The sequence below is a fragment of the Ambystoma mexicanum genome, chromosome 9, assembly GCF_040938575.1.
Source record: "Ambystoma mexicanum isolate Mex_15411 chromosome 9, UKY_AmexF1_1, whole genome shotgun sequence".
Taxonomy (NCBI): Eukaryota; Metazoa; Chordata; class Amphibia; order Caudata; family Ambystomatidae; genus Ambystoma; species Ambystoma mexicanum.
The window spans coordinates 756,742,325-756,764,456 of NC_090931.1; the positions used below are offsets into that span (position 1 = coordinate 756,742,325).

Below are 22,132 nucleotides of genomic sequence, written 5' to 3' on the forward strand. Positions count from 1 at the left end.
TCACATTTATTTACACTGATGATGTACATTTGTCAGAAGAATTACTATTTGGTTTCATCAGAAGGAATAACTGTTTCTCCAATGTTTTGTGTAGCAGGTGGCACAGATGTATGCCATTCCAAATCCTGGATTCATGGATTGGTTATCCTCAGGCAATTGCAGCAAATTCTTGCTTAGATCCCAAATCTAGCAAAAAATGTGAGAGGGGCTTCACAAAGTAACACAGAAAATATGGTGGCTGAGGGGCCTGACTTCCTTGTGACAAGCTGGGTGGTTTCACCAGTGCGTGCCTTCCACGTGACTAACAGCAGCGGCATGCATTAGCATTCAGAACATTCAAATATTTAAATCATCATATTGGCACATTAGCATCAGATGCCAGCTCGTTGAATAAAACACAGACTTGATGTATGATTTAAAAAGAGCAGTAGGCAGGTGCGGCTGTTCATTGCATGGACCTAAAGCCGTATCCTCCACCTTGTATCCATCACACTATATACAATAAGGAATGACACCTTTGCTACAATGTTCCTACCTAAAATACCAGCATAAGGATATATATGTATTTCTGTTGCTTGCATGCCAATAAGCATACGTGGTTATTTCACTTTCAAGGATGTGTATGAGTCATGCAATAAACAGTATGCATAGCACACGGCCTGTCTGAGGAAACATCATATAAGATTCATTTTTTCGGGTTCTGCTGACTTCACATGCCTCTCCCGGGGCGCCTTCCTAATGTCAGTAGGAACTACAATCGGTTAGCGAAACCTTTCCCCCATAAATACAGTCCATGTAAAAACTCGAAGCCCCACTGGCTGCAACTTGAAGCTAAAACCGTTATGCTAAGGTAAAGCAGCTGAACATACAAATGAACATACACACATTAGAAACACTGTTCGAACTGCCAAAAATCACGGGCGTGCCTCCCTCTATTGAGACACAAGTCATGCACAGTAAGCATCATTGGTGTGATCTAATAGTGCGGCCTCATGCATTTCCCTGGTATATGGCATGCAATTGTAGCCCACCGCAGTCAGGGCCAGTGCATCTGCATGGTCAAGGGACACACCGGCATACATCATAATACAAACTGATAAGAGGCTATGGTGGTTTACTTTGAGCAATTGTTAAAAACCGAGAACTCCTACCTCCATCCCCAGATCCCGATCCGCCATCTGCAAGAAGAAGAGAGTGTCATTGTTATTCATGTATTACAATGCATTCCACGGGCATCGAATGAAAGGCTGATCGCTTGCACACAGTTATTATTCTATGTTACGTGGCATAATGTTCCCTGTCATTCTTGGGAGATTATACGGAAATAATATGAACACGTTTCCATAACCATTGCTTCCGTTTGTCTGCACTTATGGTCGGAAATCAAGAGAACAGAGAAAAGGTTAGCAGATGGCAGTGATGTAGAGGTAGGACTATTATGCAGAACAAGTTAGAAGGCATCTACTATTGTTACCAATGAGAGTGCAGATAAAGACATAGATTGGTATTACTTACAATATAGGTTTTTTTTTTGCTGTTTTCCTTACCATGCTGACTAATACATAATAAAAGAATTTTCAGTCTGGGAGAGCCTTGGTGTTCCTGCCTTCTGTAGAGAGTCGCTTAGACGTCCTCTACTGTTCTAAGGAGTCCATTCCGGCAACTTTTTGCCTGGTCCCATTGTGGATGAGGTTTCAGAGTTTTTAAAAAAAATAAAATTATATATATATATATATATATATATATATATATATATATATATATATATATATATATATATATATATATATATATATATATATATATATATATATATATATTTTTTTTTTTTTTTTTTTTTTTTTTTAAACCCACAATGGAAATGAGATCAAAGCATTGTTATACACCTAATTTCGGTTAATGTATTCTATACTGTATTCTTACAAACTGAGAATTTGAACCCGGATGAGTGCGTCTGGACAAGCAAGTGACTAGAACGCGGGCAGAATCTGTCAGTGACTGCCTTTTGTTATCCTGTGAACCCAAGTGTCTCCCCCTGGTGTTGTCATTTTCTTTTTTTTAAACAGCCCGGAAGCCCACTCCCCCACCACCACCCCTTCATACGTCAGCCTACTTACCTGCTTGTTATGGAGCCATCTTCCTTCCGGTTGCCTGGATTCCCTTGCTGCTTCAATGGAAATAGAAAAGAGACATACTCCTTTTTTCTATTTTCCATGGTGGCAACCAACTTGTTTTTTCCTTTTTTTCATGAGAGATTGGGCATGCACAAGACGTGTAAATCCCATCTCCCCAGAAGAAAAATACATTTACACCAGGGTGAGAATAGCAATCATCCCCACGTTCAAGGATGTACAGGGTTGGTAAAGGTCATGACACCTGAGGCTGTCACTTCTTTGGAGCCTTCCTTAGGCCAGGACTGGTGGGCTGTTACCGGCCATAAATGTCCACAAACATGTGGGCGATTGCTATATTATTTCAAATTCTTTTTCAACCTGTAATATGGTTTTAATTTGCATCAAAAGGTCGTTGGATAATTAAACATTTAATACATATTTTATATTTAACATAACAAACAATAACATAACGAAATAAAGTATAGCACATTACAAGCCTAGAAGCAGCTTTGCTGGAGTGCTAGATATTTTCGATTAAATTATTTTTATTTTTTATTTTCCCAAAAATATGTGGGGGGGTTGTTGGTGTATGCATATGCATTTCACTTAATGATGATGCCATAGTTATATTTTACACTTAATCGTAGGTTAAAATGAAATACTTCACTGTCCATACCATTGCTGGACACACTAACTCAGGGATTCTTGGTCCCACAAATCATCTGGAAAAATGTGAGGTCACACACAGGGTAAAAAATAATAGCCCTGCTAGAGAGGATCAGCCCCCACAGGGTCTTACAAAAATGCTTTACTACTCAACTAGACCATCCGGATATGTTAAATCAATTTTCTAGTTCCAGCGCTGGAAAAAGAAAATTAAAGGCCATGAATAAGTGACCAAGTACTGTTTTAAAACATACAGTGGGCACGCAGAAGGCCCTGGCTAATGAGCCCCAAAGGCATGGCCATCTAGTGGGTAAAAAAAAAACATATTGGGGGAACATGCACAGTTGCCAAAGTCGAAGGCCATGGTTAGTGTCCCAGTAGTGTTCATGTACAGTGTAAATGGCCTCTGGCCATGGCTAGTGGCCCGGTCGTGTTCATGTACAGTGTAAATGGCCAAAGACCATGGCCTCCGGCCATGTCTAGTGGTCCGGTAGTATTTTAAAATATACAGCGGGCATGGCACCAAGGCTATGGGCCCAAAAGACATGTTTAGTGGCCAACACTGGAGCCCATGGCCATCTTAGGGGCACATGTAGAGTGGACACGGGTGAATGCTGTGACCACTGGCCATGGCAGTAGGCCATGGCTAGTGGCCTGTAAAAAACTAACAAAACCCTCGGAATTCCCCGAAAAACATGAGTTAAGGTGCAGTTAAATTGCACTGATTTAATGCAACAAAACCCTTGAAATTCAGCTGATGTGGGAAGTCATGACCAGCGTAAATTGGCACGTTGCAAAGTCCATGAGCACATACATCGCATAAGAGAAGGGATTCACGACATACAAAATGGCATTAGATAATGAACATAGCATTAGGGGAGACATCAAAGGGAGCATGCTGAGTTAAACTGGTCAGAACTTCCCACATCCACTGAATTTCCAAGTGTTTTGTTGCGTTAAATCTATGCAATTTAACTGCACCTTAACTAAGTTTTTTTAGTGAATATATATATATATATATATATATATATATATATATATATATATATATATGCAAGAACAAAAACTTTAGTTGCAGGGACATTAAGGTGAGAACTTAATGCAACAGAACCCTGGAAATTCAGCTAAATCCACATTAACTTTGAGCCCCTGTTGTGCAGACTATGACCACAATGATGACCTCACAGATCAGCGTTCAGCATAAATGTGATTTCTTTAATTTAATTTTTTCTGTTTAAATAATGTTGCCCAAAGACGGTGTCGTCCCCTTTTTGAATATATGTGCAGTGTAAGAGGGATTGTGTGGTGTGAGGGTGTGCACGTAATGTGTGTGTGTGTATGCTGTGAGTGTGTGTGTGTACATGGTGTGAAGTTGTTTGTGAGGGATAGTTGCATGCAGTTTATAATGTTGCAAAATGAAAGAATAACATATGCCCAGGTACTTTCTGCACACAGAGCGAAAATCAAAAGCTTGCACCCATGAATATATAAACACAGTACTGCCTAGCTTCAAAGTGAGGAAGGGGCCAGCCCCCTCAGGCCATGTTGCTCTAAGTGGTCTTGTAACTTTGCCTCATTTATTAGGCACCATGACATGAGGGGGCTGGACTTGTCCTCAGTTTGAATATAAGCAGGGTCAGTCCTGGTTAATGCATAGATGGGAGACGTGGTCACCAGTAATTTTTCACCCTCAATGTCATGGTAGCTATAAAAATATCTATTTTATTTTAATTATGTATAAAACATTGCAGGCTTTGAGAACGCCCAATGTTTTTAGTTAATGCCCTGTGTGATTACATTATTTGCCGAGGATCACACACTTTGGTTAAGCAGCGTGCTGAAAGCCCCTTGTTTTATGACCGGTCTCTTGCTGACTTGTGATACATCACACAACCCCAACTACCCACATTTAAGCAGCACAGAAAAGGGTAAAAAGTGATTGGCTGCAAGAATAACATATGCCCAGGTACTTCTGCCCCATAGCAAGAATCACAAGCTGGCACCCATTAATATACACACAGTAAGTGGCCACATATTTTAAAGTGAAATATAAAAATGTAGTTCAATTGACCGCAAGTGCGCAAGACAAAATAGCACTGGACATTTAAAAAAAGTAATGAACACCAGACAAATAGCCTGAGAGAGGAAATCTATCAATAAATATGCTGGCAAAGTATAAAAGGTGCTCACCTTTTAAACCCAGCAATCTGTAGTGAAATATTCAATGGAAAACAAAATCCCAATATGGAACAAGTGCTTGTGGTCTCATGGATAAGTGTCTGCATTTGGAACATGACAACCTGAGTAAAATCCTAGTATCCAAATACTTGAGCAGGTTTACCAAGCGGTTGCAACCGCCCTCTGAAAAAAAAGTTATGCTGTCCACCCACATGTGTCCTTTACTGGTGCCCTGAAAAGCAGCCACAACCAGGGGAAAATAACTGCACCAGTGTCCAGGATTGCGCACTCTCTTGCCACATCATGGGCAAATTCTCATGAATTACTTGCCCTCTCATCATTTCCCCTGCTCACCCCCATGGCTGTCTTTCAACAATACTCTGCTTTATAAAACTAACTTCAAAAGTACACATACCTTAGTGTCACTCAAATATATAAATCCTTATAGAACTATGTTAGACAAAAGTACAATTGTGGCCCTATTGCCCCCATCTTGACTGTGAGACTACAAATACCAGAATGCAATTCAGCAAAAGGCAAAAACAATGTCTCTTGAGTGCAAAACTTTCAAGGACTGAAAGTAGCACGTATAAAAAAAATCATGTGGATGGCGTGTGTTATGAGATATTTAAAACTTTAAGGACTCACAACGTTTTTAGGCAATGCACAGTGAGATTAAATTATTTGCCATGGAGCACACACTTTGGTTAAGCAGCGTTCTCCAAGCGGTATACCGCTTTTCGGAGCAATCATTTTGGCGCGGGCCGATTTGGCACAGGCATTCCGCCACAGCACCCATTTCAGCATGCCCTTTTCGGCACGAAAGTCATTCCGGCACTGTTATTTTGGAGCGAGGGATGTTTGGATGTGAATGACATTGCAGTCACGTCTAAATGCACTCAAGCTACATAAGATCACAGGACTGCACTGCAACAAACCTCACCACCACCCACTTGCGTTGCTTTTCTTTTAATGAAATTAAATTGGTTAAATAAAAAAATAAAAATACAGCCTTGAACCCTGGTCTTCCAGAGCTCAAGGAACATCATTTAATCACTAGGCCACAATGGCTTGGTGCTTCTTGGGGTATACATTTCATACTTAGCCTATAATTTAATATGTTCAATGATAAAAGGCTAGGTATGAAATCCAAACAATAACATAATTGTTGCATAATGGTTAAGTCCTGCGCCTCAAGCTCCTTAAAGCCAGGGATCTTTGATAGCAGTGTTCTGCATAAATGTGATTTTTTTTTATTTCATTTTTTCTGTTTTATAAAAATGCAGATGGCGTATCTTATGAGCTATTTAAAATTAGGAAAACACACAGCATTCAGGACCGTGGACTGTCTGCCATCCATGCAGTAACCGGGACGACCCTGCTTAGTTTCAAAGCGTAGAAGGATCCAGCCGCCTTAGGCCATGTTTCTCTAAGTGTTCTTCTAATGGGGGGCTCCATTTAGCATGCAACATGGCCTTAATAGGCTGACACCTTCCTCGCTTTTAGCAAAGCAGGGTTTGTCCCAGTTACTGCAGGGATGGGAAATTCACTGTTGCTGTAAAAATTCCTATTTTTTTATTTTGTATTATTGACTGGGAGACAAAAAATACCAGAATGCAATTCTGCAAAAGGCAAAAAATGGTCTCTGAGTGCAAAACCTTCAAGGACTGACAGTAGCACGGTTTTAAAAGAGTACATTATTAAGATGCCCATTCGGTCGCCCATCTATGCAGTAACCAGAACTGACCCTGCTTAGCTTCAAAGAGGGGTTTACTTTGCTTAGCTGCAAAGCAAGAAAACGACCGGGCCATTCCTCTAATGGTCTAGTAAGTTTGGGTCATTTTTCAGGCAACATGGCCTGAGGAGGCTGGCCCCTTCCTCACATTGAAACTAAGCAGAGTCTGTCGGTTACTGCAGGAATGGGAGACCTGGATGTCAATTGAGTCACTGGCCATTCGGCCATAGCCAGTGATTTTTCACCCCGACGTTATCTGTAGTCCTTTGTAACCTTGGATATAACAGCTAAAACAAATGCTTCCCTGCCCCCCCGGCCATCACCAAGTGCCCCCCTCATCTGCGCCAGCTCCCCCCACTCCCCAGATGGACTCATCTCCCCTCTCCCTTTCACCCGAGAGTACATGGGGCTTCTGTGACGTAGTTTGCTTCAGATGTCGGATGTCGACTATTCACAGCTACAGCCGAGGCTACAGAAAGCTTTGTGTTGCAATCACGGTCCCTGGACCCCTACAACTCTCAAATTTCACTCAGTGTCCTCTAGCCGCCCCCCACCTCTACCCTGATGGCATTTGTATATTTTATTACCTGCAAATAGCTTTTTACAGCATTTCATTTTCCCATAACCAAGATGGCGGTCTTTTCATTTCTGAAAACCATGATCCAGCAATGCACCATTTGAGATATAACTATAACATTTGTGGAAGGGGCAGCCACTTCTCTGTCAAATTTTAAAATAAATTCAGCATGGAATAGCCCCAAACCACGCATGGATCGCAAGTCAACGCGTTGTGCCCAAGTTGTTTCGGACCTGGTCCAAACATTTCTTTTTGACACTTAATAACTTTTTTATTGTCTAACAAATCTTTACGAAACTTTGCAATCTGAGGGGCCCCACTGTCTTTTATTCACCTTCGAAATTCCAGCCAAATCTGTTGCTCGAATCAAAAGTTATTATCAATAGAATTCTGAGGGGTTCCTATGTGTCTCCGACTCACCTTAACTATAGGGCGGTGACCACCGCCCTATAATATATATATATATATATATATATATATATATATATAGATATAGATATAGATATATATATAGATATATATATAGATATATCTATATGTATCAGTATGCACTTCTGCTTGAGAAGCCTGTTTGTCATATTTCGTCATTGTCCAGTTTTCTTGACAGGGACTGGTGTCTATTCACTAGGCCCAACCACTGCATGTTTAGAATTCATATTTCCAGGATGCCTAGGGAAATGCATAGCTTCCCTTTTCCATATATGAGAACCATAAAAGAATGTGCTATTCTATGAAAATATAACCCATAATAAAATGTAAAATAATTCAACACAGGATCCTGGCCAGTCAATCAGGAACAATAAAGACTGCTACAAAGATATATTAATTATATGCTTTAGACTAAGAATATAAATATTTAATGCGCAAGCCCCATCCAACTGTCAATCACTGCTAAACTGTTGGTGCCTTCTTGTTTTTCTGTCCTTTTTCCCTACTTAATCAGCCTCCAGCCTCTTTTCCTTTGCAGTTGCACCAGTGGAAATGACTTTGCATGGTATTTGCACAGACGTTCATGCAATTGCACATGCATCAATGCTGTTCGCACATGTCCAAATGTCTGGTGCTAAGACCTCTGGTCTTCACTAAAAACAATACTCTTGGTCTTTTCCACTGTATCCAAGCCTTAAGTCTGGATTACATAGGACACATTTGAAATTGACATTTCTCGTTCTAGTACATAAGTGACCATGTTGACCCTTGCATAGACGTATTGCTGCATACATGTTAGTCCCTGTCATTCCTAACCTCAGTGTTACTCTATGCAAGATTGTGTGATCATTGTTGCCCATGCCTGATGTGTGTTACACTATTGGAACTGTATAATGGATCACACAATTTAAGTTTTTATTTCGATTGTATATTACCATTTTAAATTGTGTTTTTTTTCGGTTGCCTCACCATCTTTATTTGATAATACAATAAAAGCAATCAGTAGACTGTCTTTTAATGTATGAATTACCTTGACATACTTTGTTTCTCATGTTAGGAGATGTGAGTAATTTTAAGTTGCAGTAGCATCATGATTCTACGAAATGCAATATTGAAATAATGTATTTTCTCTTTATTAAGGGTATTGATTGTATTCATGTAATACCATAATTCAGGAGCTGAAACCTTCAGCCCGCCAGATTATTTGGACTACGACTCCCATCATTTTACAGTTGGCATTTAAATTAGCACCCTACCAGAGTAGGTTTTAGGCTGCAGCACAGTTGCCCGCCCATTGCCGATGTCGCAGCTGTGACAAAACTGTCCATGGGAGTATATGGACAACCTTGGATCCACATCCACCATTCACTGTCAAAGTGCACACCATTAATAATTTCAGAAATACCACATCTTTGGGGGAATCAAAGAGGAAGCACTGGCATCCCTACTATTTGTACCGTGTTTGACATGCAATGACTCGCCCGCAGAGGATGCAGCAGTATTCCAATGTCCTTGGATTCAAGTGAGATCATGCAGAGAAGACAGAGGTGGCATTGCTGCAGCACGCACCTCTCCAGCAGTATTCCAATGTCCTTGGATTCAAGTGAGATCATGCTAAGAAGACAGAGGTGGCATTGCTGCAGCACGCACCTCCCCAGCAGTATTCCAGTGTGCTTGGATACAAGTGAGATGATGCAGAGAAGACAAAGGGGGCATTGCTGCAGCACGCAACTCTCCAGCATTGTTCCAATGTGCCTGGATTCAAGTGAGATGAGTCTAAGAAGACAGAGGTGGCATTGCTGCAGCACGCACCTCCCCAGCAGTATTCCAGTGTGCCTGGATACAAGTGAGATGATGCAGAGATGCCGGAGGGTGCATTGCTGCAGCACGCACCTCCCCAGCAGTATTCCAGTGTGCCTGGATACAAGTGAGATGATGCAGAGATGCCGGAGGGTGCATTGCTGCAGCACGCACCTCCCCAGCAGTATTCCAGTGTGCCTGGATACAAGTGAGATGATGCAGAGATGCCGGAGGGTGCATTGCTGCAGCACGCACTTCACCAGTTGTATTCCAATGTGTTTGGATACAAGTGAGATGATGCAGAGAAGACGGAGGGGGCATTGCTGCAGCACACACCTCCCGTGCAGTATTTCAATGTGCTTGGATACAAGTGAGATGATGCAGAGAAGACAAAGGGGTTATTTCTGCAGCACGCACCTCCCCATCAGTATTCCATTGTGTTTGGATACAAGTGAGATGATGCAGAGAAGACAGAGGGGGCATTGCTGCAGCACGCACCTGCCCAGCAGTATTCCAATGTGCTTGGATTCAAGTGAGATGATGCAGAGAAGACGGAGGGGACATTGCTGCAGCACGAACCTCTCCAGCAGTATTCCAAGGTGCTTGGATACAAGTGAGATATCCAGGAGGTAGTAGCCTCCTACCTTTAAATAGGAGGGGGGGTGAAGAAGTCTATTGCGATATCGCTGAAGTGTGCAGTAATTTTGGTTATATATCGGTGTCAGGGAACAAGAGTGCACATCTGCGCAGATATGACATTGGTCAAATTAAGGCCACACACAACTTTCTAGCAAAGGCGCCCCTTGAGTGTATTAGTCTTCAAATCTGAACTCTACCCCATTAGCATAGCATATGTATGTATGTATGTATCTATGTGTGGTATTTATAAAGCAGTGATCTACCTGGGGAGCACAAGGTTGTGTACATGCTATAGTGACATACTATTAGCTATATTAAACAATGAACACAATGCAATGTGTAGATAACAATCAACAACAACACCATTATAAGCATAGACACTAACAAGCAAACAGGGTCAAGTATGTTTTTTTTAGATATGCTAATGGCCATCTACACATTGGAAAGCATATCACAACAACCACCTGGAACACAATAAGCTTTCTGACATGGCAATCATTTGTATTTTAGCAGGCAGTAAGTAAAGGGGGAATGACTGGCAGTTTTCATAAATTAAAGTGAAGCACAGTGAGTGCTAAGCTTCTGCCCGAGAAGACATACAATGTTAAGGAATACAATCACTTTTTTCAGTGGAATAGTCACTGGTCCATGATACACAGTCAGTCTGTAACGTTAGGGGAAAAGGGATTTTATTAAAAAATGGCTCCACCTGAGAAAGTTCTTCCAAAAAGGTAAGACGGTCTCTTTGCTGCAATGTTGCTCCTCGTCCTTTCACTTGCCAATACCTAGGTTTATTTTCTAGAAAAATGTCATTGCTGTTCAGAAGAATGTTGTCCATTCATGTGAACATATAATGTAAATAACACTTTCGATTGAATAATTCAAATATACTGATGCATTCTAAAGTCAATTTGAAATGGTTAACCCGAATAATCCTAAAATACTGCAGAATAAATAAGTTATCCTCTCTTTTGCAGCTTTAGCTTTTAAGAATTGTCACCTAATACTTCTGTAGCAATGCATAAGTATAATAGATAATCCCAAAAAGTAGACATGCTGATTCTATGTCAATAACTATACATTGTATGTCTCACATTTGGTACTCAGAGTAAGCATGTGCAGAATTCAACAGCATATACCCTCTTGATAATTTCAAACATATTGTATAGAAGGGCAGAGTAATCCCAGGCTAGTGGTATCCTCCTTTAATGTACAGAAGGACACATAATGTAAATCCTCACAAACTGATTACTAAAACCCACTCTTGGCTGGTGTTTATCAAAATAAAAATCCATTCATATAGAGACGTATCCTTAACCAACATATAGCGGGAGTAGGAGAACAAATATGTTTGCACAGTCATAATTCGAATGAAGAAAACCTTGGAATTCAAGAAAAGGCTTTAGGCTGCCTGTTAAATCCTTTGAATTGAGGTGTATATCCCTATTTATGTATCAAAGCAAAGAAAGTTGACCATGCTCAATGCGTCAGCAACAGACATTAAGCTGTTTGAGAAGAGTCTGTCCTCTGGCAGACCATTCCATCTAGGTCCCCTCACGACATCATGCATGTGAACATGTGTATGAGCAGGAGTAATTGAGGCCCAGCCACTTATGGGCATGAGCATCCATTTGTCATTAAAATATACATTATTGCCAGACAGAGATGGGGTTAAGAGGATCACAGGAGACCTCTGACCTCTCCAGCTTCACTGCTGCAGAAAATGCAGAAAATGCACGTTGATTTAAACGTATTCTTGGTCTAGGCCACTGTATATTATTTGTCATTTACTCCTCTCTCTGGTTCCTATGTTCCCTCTTAAATAAAGGCCTAAATGTAGCCCTTGCCTACAACAGGGCACCACTGTCATCAGCAAGGTTGCTACTATGTATGTGTATGCGTGTGTAGGGGGGGTTGAGAGGTGGCTGGGCTCATTATACTATGTGCATGAGGGGAAGTAATACGTGAACTCACCATATTAACAGCACATCCTCAATTATTCCATTTATACAGAGGGCATGTGTATTCTGAATCCACTATAACCTTCACCAATTCATTACTTTTATTGGTGTGTGCATGCTCAGCTCTCCTTCCGATCCACTCAAAAATGTATTAGATTGATTATCAGATATGTATAGGAGAATAAAAAAGACTTGCCGACTGTCTGAATTTAAAATGTTAAAGTGAAATGTTCCAGAATGGTGAATTTCTTCTTCATTTATGATGCAGGAGGTTTTCTGTATCCCTAGGAGACAGCACCATACAAATGGTGCAGGTTTGCCTCATACCAGGAACATTCACTTGAACTACATTGGGGCAAACATAGTTTTGAGGCTCAAAGATGGGTTTTGAGTGCACGTTTCTGTTTTCTGCTACACGTGAAGGATATTAGAAATGTAACATTAGCATTGAAAGAAATGTACCTGCACTTAAAGTAGAGGCACACCTTCTTGACCTTTTTATTCACTTAAATGGAGTGCTTCAAATGGAGCACCTCTGTATGTAAGTGTGAAGACATGGAAAATGACAGTATTTGAAATGCAGTGTGATTCTTATTTAGGATGTGATGAACATAAAGAAAACAAATTACTGCAAGTTTATTTGATAAAAAATGGCCTGTGCACTGTCAATACAAAAGAAATAAAAATAAAACAATCATCTACAGCAAACCACACGATGTTCCAAGTTTGCTTGGCCAGCAGTGCTGGTTTCGATAGGTCTCCAGTGAAACATGACAACTGAATGAGCTCATATTCAACTTAGTATTTTTGTTGGGTTGGTTAAGACGCATGGTATTAGCTTACATCAGAAGAAAGCAGATCTAAGTAATTAAAAGTAATTGAAGAATCCATAATACTCTACAAACCTGTTAGGATTTACATAACAAAGTCCAGTTGGACAAACCTTAGATATAAAGTTGCCCTCACTCACATGGGTGAATTTCGGGAGAAAATATTCAAAAAAATACATCTTTAAATTCCAGGAAGGCTAACTCAGCAGGCTGTGATGAGATACAAATCTGAATTGATGCCAGAGCCCTGTTATCCAAATTCCTAGCCTCAAAGAGACATAATGCAATTAAAATATCGACTCTTGACATCAAAACAGACCAACCAGACGCCCAGTAATGGAAAATTATGCAATGGGGACTATTAGACCCAGTGCTTAAAGTGGGCCGGGGCCTGCCGGGGCCGGGCCCCGGCAGTCTCCAAAAAGTGGGGCTGAGCCGGGGCCCTGCCGGGGCCCCATCCCACCGCCTGCAACATTGGCAGGATGCATTATCCCGTCGCGGCCGCAGCCGCGACGGGAGATGCATGCGCCTGCCATGAAGTCAGGCGATCTGACAAAAGTGGCAGCCAACCACAGCGACGCTGTGACTGGCTGCCACTTCTGTCAGTCATAGGAACCGCATCTGGTGACCCCTCGCGCGAGAGGTCACCAGAGGCAGTTACTGTCCCTTTGTTTCCCCAGGTCGCCGAGGCGTCTTTAACCCTCGGCGAACCTGGGGATTCCTCGACATATTTCGAGGTTTATAAAAGATGGCTTTGAAAGTACACATTTCAAGCCATCTTTTATAAAGCTTTGCCGACGGACAATTTTGTCCGTAGTCAAAGCTTTATAAAAGATGGCTTGAATTGTGTTCTTTCAAAGCCATCTTTTATAAACCCGAAATGTTTAAAAAAGATGGCCTGAAAACTAGGCAAACCGTAGGGTATGCACACAAATATATATAAATGTTATATATTTGTGTGCGTACCTTACTATGGTGTGTGTACTGTGCAAGCCATCTTTTCTAAACATAGAAATATGTTACATATCTCTATGTTTAGAAAAGATGGCTTGCATAGTACACAAACCATAGTAAGGTACGCACACAAATATATAACATTTATATATATTTGTGTGCATACCCTACGATTTGCGTACTTTTTAGGCCACGCCCCTCCCACCAGCCACGCCCCCAAATGAGGGCCCCCCCTCGATTTCTTACCCCACTTAAAGCCCTGCTTAGACCTGTTTGCATGACTCATGATGCAAGCACAAAGGTTTCAAAATACAAAATGCTATTAAAGATTTAAAAAAAAGTGCAAATAAATCCTTGAAATATCTACTCTATCAGTGAGTTCCCTACCTAGGCTAAGCGCTAAGGGGATCATGCCTAAAATAATGAAAACTGTCCCTTAAACTAAACAACAAACCATTCTAAGTGAATTATAAATGCATACAAGAATTAACAATAAACAACCAATAATGTGGATGACCTTCACCTGTCCTGGGTAAATCTCTTCCCCAGAATTGTTCAAAGTCAATTTCCCCAATGATCAAAAAGAAAATTAAAGTCTTGAACCAGTTCTTGTAAGTTCCAAATAAAGCAAAGGTTCACCAAACAAAAATCCATTGGTAACAGTTTTTCAGCTTTCTGATGAAAGGTTCCCCCTCCAATTCCAGCCAAGAAAATAACACCAATGGTAATCCTGGATGTCTTCCTTCCACGATTGCTTTTCCACAGTTGAAAAGAATAGATTAGCAACTTCGCCATCTACAACTCTGCAAGTGTTTGTAATCCCTGCAGTAAATTTGGCATAATTGTCAGGATGCTTCTTCTTGGATTGTTGTTTTCCTCTTGACAACCACCCTTCTAGTTTGTTACTGTGGAAATACACTACTTGGTTCCACAATATGCCATGACTTCAACCAACTTCAATGTGACATCCACGGACAGTATTATGCAAAACTGTAGTTCTGGTATTTCTGCTTCAACATTATACTTCAGGATGGTTAGATATTTTAAAAGACAAGACACTTTGACCTCCACATGTAGGCAAGGCACTCTTCTTTTCCTAAGCTCCAACAAAAGGGCAGCCTCTTTTCTTCTTCTGGCTGCCTTACTGCCACACGGATAACCTGCCTCTGCTTCCAGACTGACTTTCTCTCCACTTCAACAGTCTGAGCATTACAGATTATGTGTTCAATCTTTTTACACGCACCCAGCCCTCTTTCCACGGTTTGTTCACACCTTCACATGTCTTAACACAGAGACACTTTCACAGGCCAATTGGGAATCACAATTGATCACACGCAGCCTTCCTTTGATAGTAAAAGATCTTGCAACAATTGTGAAAGTCTGTGTTAGGGTTTCCAATGTAATGTATAAAGAATTCTCCCTTTTATTAGAGACATGCAACCACTGCAGCAACATTAGGACTTAAACAATGGGAATGAGTTGCTTTTCTTTGTACGCAAGCACTATACCTTTTACTAGAAGTGCGCATGATACATTTCCATTGAAAAGAAAAGCTTTCACAATGACAAACAGTTTACACTCGCTTCTACTCATACCAGAGCCTCTTTAGAGCTGGAAACAGTTACCAACAATGATTCTTGAGTGCACCTGAAAGCCAAGCCTCATTCACTGGCTCAAGGAACACTTCGGATGCGGGCTGCTTCCACTTTCCAACTTCTTCTTCTTCTTCTACTACAACTTTAGGAACACTTCTGCAGCATGGGTGTCTCCAGTATTGCATTACCAACTGGGACTCTCATTCATGCCTCTGTCCCTAGGCTTGCTTCTTTACACATCCTTGGGTTGCAGCACGGTCAGGGCTCTGTATTTACAGCCACTAGGTGCACCTAGGAAGACCTTCACTCACAGCACATCTCTCTCAGTGCAGCCACATCAAGGCAGGGTTTGTGAACACAGAACCGTCTCAGAACGTGCAGGTGAAATCTGCTTTCCTCGTGTCCCGGCATCCCTTAAGTGATCAACACTTCCTCAGGGACTCCCAGCCTTGTACTCTTCTGCTTCTGCTACTACTGCCAGCCTCCCAGCTCCTGCTCCAGCTTCTCCTATCATCTCCCTCCTGATGCAGCCTTTTCTGCCTCTTGGGGGGGGGCAAATGATTTCAGGTGCAGGTCATTACTATCAATTGCCTGACCTTTGAAAGAGATGTTACATCTATTTTTTTGTCCTTTACTTATACAAGCCTGTTCACCTCCCCTCTTCATCTCAGTCCCATGGGATTCTGGGACATGTAGTTAATTCTATTAGAGTTGTCTTTTATGGCCTTTGTTATATTTTTAATGGTAAAATGAATCCCTTGCTCGGTGTAACAGAGGGGCTAGAGGCTTTAATGTTATTACAGGAAGAAGGTGTAGAGAAGGTAAGATTTCTGCCACTCCTTGTAGTGTACCTTTGGTATTGAGGAGGGAATTTGATTTTACAGATAAAAAGATGTGTTCTTTTGATATAATATGGTGTGGGGTTTTAACCTTAGGATTTATCATCTCAGTGTTACCATGGGGTTGAGAGATATCAAAATGACAATAAGCCATAACTTAGTCTGTCATAGTGGTAAAAGTATACCTTTCAAAAATACTGTACCACAGCCCACAGAATCTTCTCACAAACCTGGGGTCTGTCTCCACCCAGGTGATCCTGTTGCAGTACACCACCCACATGGTTGGGACCAGGAAGCACTTGCCCTTCCCTAGCCACCTACGTTGAGACTTTAGGCAGGGTTTTAGTGAGGGATCTGCAGGATTCTTCAAAGGGTGCACTTCTTTGCAACAAAAGTAAATTGGAATCCGCTGGTTTTCACAAGTAAAGTAAACGCCTTAGGCTGTAAATCAGTGGCCACACTTCATAGACTAACAGGGAATTGATAAATCAACACATGTGAAAGCCATAGAGATTTAAAAATACATATTGTGATGGTAGGGAGCTTGGCAGTTCCTATGAAAAGAAGATGCACTTCCAAATGAACACTAAAGTGTCACCAATGATGGTGTGTTCAACTAACAGGACCCTCAACTAAATGCACCCATTTAGAAAGTCAGAAGCTCGGGTGGATACATATAATAGATAAATCAAAGCTGTGCCTTCTAAATTGATAGAACAGTGTTCCAAATCACATTCATGTAGGTCCTAATACAACCTTCTATAATTTGTATTATATTTTCATGCATATGCTAGAAACCCAGAACCACACATTTACACAATGTGTTTACATAAATATTATTTTTCTATGCAACTTTTCTATGATACCAATACATGTTTTTGAAATTGGAGAAAACAAATGTTTTAATCATCTATGGAAACTACTTTTATGAAAATGTTAACTGAAGAGAGTTATTTTTTTTTTAAACCCGCTGATAAGCAGTAATTTTCCAATAGAATTATGTGTGCTGTTTAGAGGTGGCATTGTATTATATTGGATTCAATATGTTTGAAATATAATGATTTGATATATAGAGTGACTGTGTATGTACTGCATTTAGTGAGACCGTGACAGGGAGGCCAACTCTTTTTTCTGTAAGTCAGTTACAAGCACTGTGATATTCCATTGTGGTGACCTCCGCAGCATAAAGTAAGAGGACCACCTTTCAAGTGAGTTTATGCAAATAAAAAAAACATTTTGTTTCTTAATACAGCCTGTTTCTTGTCCCAGAATTATGGGGTGGGATTGTATATCAGGGTGCATCAGATTAGGGGATGTGTCTTAGTGATCTATATTACTGAATCGATAAAATATCCAACAAAATGGAGGCTTTGTCTGTGGTGCTAAGTAGATGGCATATCTGATGTCAACACACATATACATTATGTAACACAAATTGTGCCCAATATCACAGGCATATGTGCAGTTGCCATGGTGTGTTGAGTCAGGTGGTCTCTGTTGTATGAGCCCATTAGAGTAAAAAGGGTGTTGTTTTTTTTTATTTCATAGAGAAAATTGCATAATAAAAGTGATCTGGCAGTTATGGAGTTGTACAGTGAGAAAGAGCCGATTTTGAAGTGGGAAAAATAATCCAGGCACATTGTTTATTTGACTAGAGTTTAGTATTTGAAATCTATATATTAAGTCATATATGAAGGTATATTTCTTATCAGATATACAATCTAGCCATGTCATCACAGGACATCCGGGCGGATTTCAGCATGACTCTTGCACTGAATATCGATTTCCTTCATGGGCAATGACTGGCACAAGATGTATAGACATTGAAAAAACTAAAATTAAAGAAATTGAAAAAAATGTAGGAATAGAAATGTGGGCACCAGAAGGCCCAGTAGGTCATGCACTGATAAGTGCATATGGCCTCCACAGTGAGAGAAGAGAAAACCATGCTTGTGAATCTTTCTGCCCATCTCTTCAACCACCTGCTCAGAATACTTCAGCGGAATTCACACTCAAGCAGCAAGCTATGGATCAGCAAAAGCAAGAAATAAAACTATTGAATGAGTATTTGGATGACAAGCACATGTGCAGAGAGCCAAACAATATGTAAAGAGAGAATGGTTAACTACTAATCACATCCAGAGCCAGTCTCTATAGGTACATAATGTCCAAAATAACTGATCAAGCCACATATACAAATGCATTATGACATGATTAATATAAACATGCAATTGAAAGAGAGTAAAGAGCTAGCTTCCAGATCTCTGAAATATAGATTCACAGACTGAATTTGATCATCTATATAATGATGTAAAACATATTAAAAGCAATAGCCAATAAGCTCAGGAAAAGACCCTGCAATTCAGGAAATGCATCAGCTGACCTTACAGTTGACAAAAGCAGATGCTCATGGCGATCAGAGTAAAGTGACCACACAAGAACAAATGAGAAGAATAGAAGAAAATGTCACATTGAGTGAGAAGTCAGACAAAATAAGGAAATATTTTGACAATGAAATGCCAAGGATTAAGCACCTGAAGAAAGATTTAACTAGCTGGTAGTCCCTAAACCTACAGTCAGGGGAAGAAATAAACACTTATGAGAAAAAAGATTCCTTTCAAAAGGGACTACAAAACACAAAGGAAAAAACTGTTTTCCAAAGATAGAACATTTAATAGTCAGGTTAGTGTGATGAACAATTTGTACAGAGTAAACAGCATAAGATAATTGAAATGGACCATAATGCTACATTGAAATATGAAATTACAGAGTTGAAAAACAGTTCCGAATTACAATCAAAGAACACTGAGCAAATCCTTTTGAGGGAAGATGGGAGATTAGCTACAACTCCTGAGACTACCTAAACACTGCCCAGACTTTTCCAGAGTCATAATGGTGGCTTTGAATCAGCACATAAGGGGTACCAGACACAACATTTCACCTTCCAAAACTCACCCAGATACACAGGAAGACTTGCGTTCCCTGTCAGATAGAGAGGAATATCGATACATTTAGGGGGAGAGGGGATTTGCACTCATAGTAGGCCAGGAATGGGCAGAAGAAATGAGAGCACTCCCAAATAGAAAATTAGCAAATCAAGATATCAAAATCAGTAAAAAGCACAAGATTCTAGCATGTGATCCAACAGAGAGATCATTTAGCTCAGTTGGATGACAGTGAGAGACAGAAAATGCAACCCAAACAGAGAATTTTAAAACCCACTATCTATGCCAATTATTATGGGGATACCCCAGAGTGACAATATAAAGACATGCCATACTACCAACTCCCTAAGAAAGGATTTGAGGGCACATAAACCATAAGACCAATGAAAAGAAAGGGTCTATGTCCAGTATATATAGACACACTCCCTCATTATGACAGATAGGGCAAATATGCAAGCAGGGGGAGTTCAAATAGTAGCTCTGATTGTGAAGGGGAAGTTGGACCCAAGTACGGAGAGATAGAAAAGGAAAGCACAGTGTAAGCCAAAATCAAACACACTAAGGCCATACAATGTATTAAGAATACTTATCATAAAAATGCAAAATAATCTGTTTGGGAACATTTAGAATTGTATGAACAGAGGATGACATTATTTAGACTGAAGTATGACCAAAACAATATTGAATTCATAAAAGGGACTTTTTCTTACCATTTTTCTAGTTTCTTTGCTGGACTGAAAGATCAAAATCATTACAAGTGGTCCTGTTACATGGCGGTCATTTAAAAATATGTTTCAATTTACAGAAATCCCCAAGAGGTTTGCAAGGCAGCCGTAAATGTCATGAGTGCTGAGGACCAATTTCCAAAGGAGTTTGTTCAAGAACTCACGCTTGCACTTGCCCACATCTTTTGATGTGGGAAATATTGAAAGTCAAGATTCCAAAACTACCTTTTTCCATGCCCTTCAAAACATTTCATGATTTTGATGACTCGATAACTCCAAAGTGGATAATCACACATGCTACTAGGATCTATGAAGTAGAGCAACCACAACTCCCCCCAAACAAGAAAAGAATCCAAAACAGACACATTCCCAGCCACCACTAAGGTAGCTGAGGTGAAGAGTACACCTCAGTTGGACTTAGAGACAGAGGGGCAAAGAGATAGTCTTCTGCTGTTAATGTTATTAACAGACAGAGAAAACCCTCTGTTCATAGCCAGCTGGATAGTCATCCACCTGAAAAGCTACTACTGATCACACAAAAAGAGAGACTTATATCAGCCCTTAGAATTTAGGATCTAGGCCCATCTTGGGCTATAAATATGTACCTGTCATTAGACAGAAATAGTCTGAATGCAAGAGTAGGTTTCCAGAGAAATCCAAATCGGAAGGGAGAAAAGCCAATCAGCACCTCTTAGAACCAATTCCGAAGAAAATGATTCTCCTCCTCCTCCTGCATTCTAGGTTATTAGATCCCATTACCAGGGATACTGGAGACCAATCATTAGATACAACAACAGGTGTCAGTGTTGCCAACCCTACTCTCTTTGGAGGGATGGTGACCCTTTTGGAGAAGAACTGGGGTATCACCGAAGACCACACCAAACTATGCTGGGTAGAGAAAAAGGTTCACAACTTGAGTGACAGGTCAAACAATTGACAGAAAGCCTTGGCTAAATCATGAGATTCCAAAAGGGAAATCCTGATTCTTCTACTCACAGAAATCTTGTCCAGAATGAGTAAATAGGTCAGGGTGGTCAATGACAAGAGGAAATCTTTCCAATTCAAATACACAAGCAGACGTGGAGAGAGGGATGTGACAGAAAATATATTCCAAGCCTTAGAGGAAGCTTCTTGCATCTCCTGCAAAGATACCCCTGGGTTTGCCTAAAAATCGAGATGGACCCATGGAAAACCCCTCTGCAAAGAGGGGTGTGGGGGATCCTGTTCCACTTTTATCACAAGCTGTATTTCTATCCATACAGAGACTAACTCACATTAAATTGAGAAGAATGCCCATGATGGGGATGCTCAATGTCAAGCTCATGAAGCCGCAAACATCAATAAAATATAATCAGAATGATTCACTAACTGACACTTTGGAGCTTAAAGATTGCATGTTTTTCATTCCTATCCAGGTTCAAGAACAGTGTGACTTATTGGCTCTCATGGAGAAGGAGATACAGTCTAAGGCAACCTTGATATATTGAGAGGTCCTTGATAATCTGAACTACGAAAGAGGGGGAAATCACTGTACCGTTCCTTGGGATACTAAAACATTTCATTGAAAGGTGATCCCAATATATAGGTTACTGAAGTAGAAATCAAAATAAGGAGACACAGTCTCACTCAATGAGTGATATTCGTGGCTCCTCAGAGCACACCTGGTTTATTGCCAGACTATTTTATTACTTCTGCCATTGATAGATTGCATGAACCAGGTTCTCTAGACCTAAATCTGCCCTATCAAAATAAAGAAGAGTGCCAACTATATCAGTGTGAATGGCACCTGTTACTTAATTGAAAGTATCAAGACCAAGTGGAGATTCATTTCCAGAACATTCAAGTCCCAGACATCACTAGCACCTCTGTGTAAGAACAAGGTGGTAGTTGGAACCTTTTAGAATACCCCTTCCTCCAAATAATGAGTTGTTCCCCACTTTGAAAGGAAATAGACTGGACTTCTATTTGTGGCAGACCTCCTGTGAGGATTTAAGTCAACCAGTAGATAACTCAGCAGATAGAGACAGCAGTTTAACAACCATGCAGAGGAAACGGGAACTCATATTCTTCCATCTTAACTCAATGAAGGTAAGCAACCAGTTTTCTGCAAAGTTTGTTTAACTCAAAAAGGAAGCTTCAACAGTG

The 22,132-nt window shown here is 40.6% G+C and overlaps 1 protein-coding gene across 1 annotated transcript in view; it reads right to left on the reverse strand.

Annotated features, from left to right (window-relative positions):
* TMEFF2 (transmembrane protein with EGF like and two follistatin like domains 2) overlaps positions 1–22,132 on the reverse strand; it is an 866,447-nt gene that overhangs the window by 734,895 nt on the left and 109,420 nt on the right. The window contains exon 4 of the mRNA XM_069615689.1: positions 1,152–1,178. Coding sequence (XP_069471790.1) covers positions 1,152–1,178 — 27 coding nt within the window. The remainder of the gene's footprint in view (positions 1–1,151; positions 1,179–22,132) is intronic.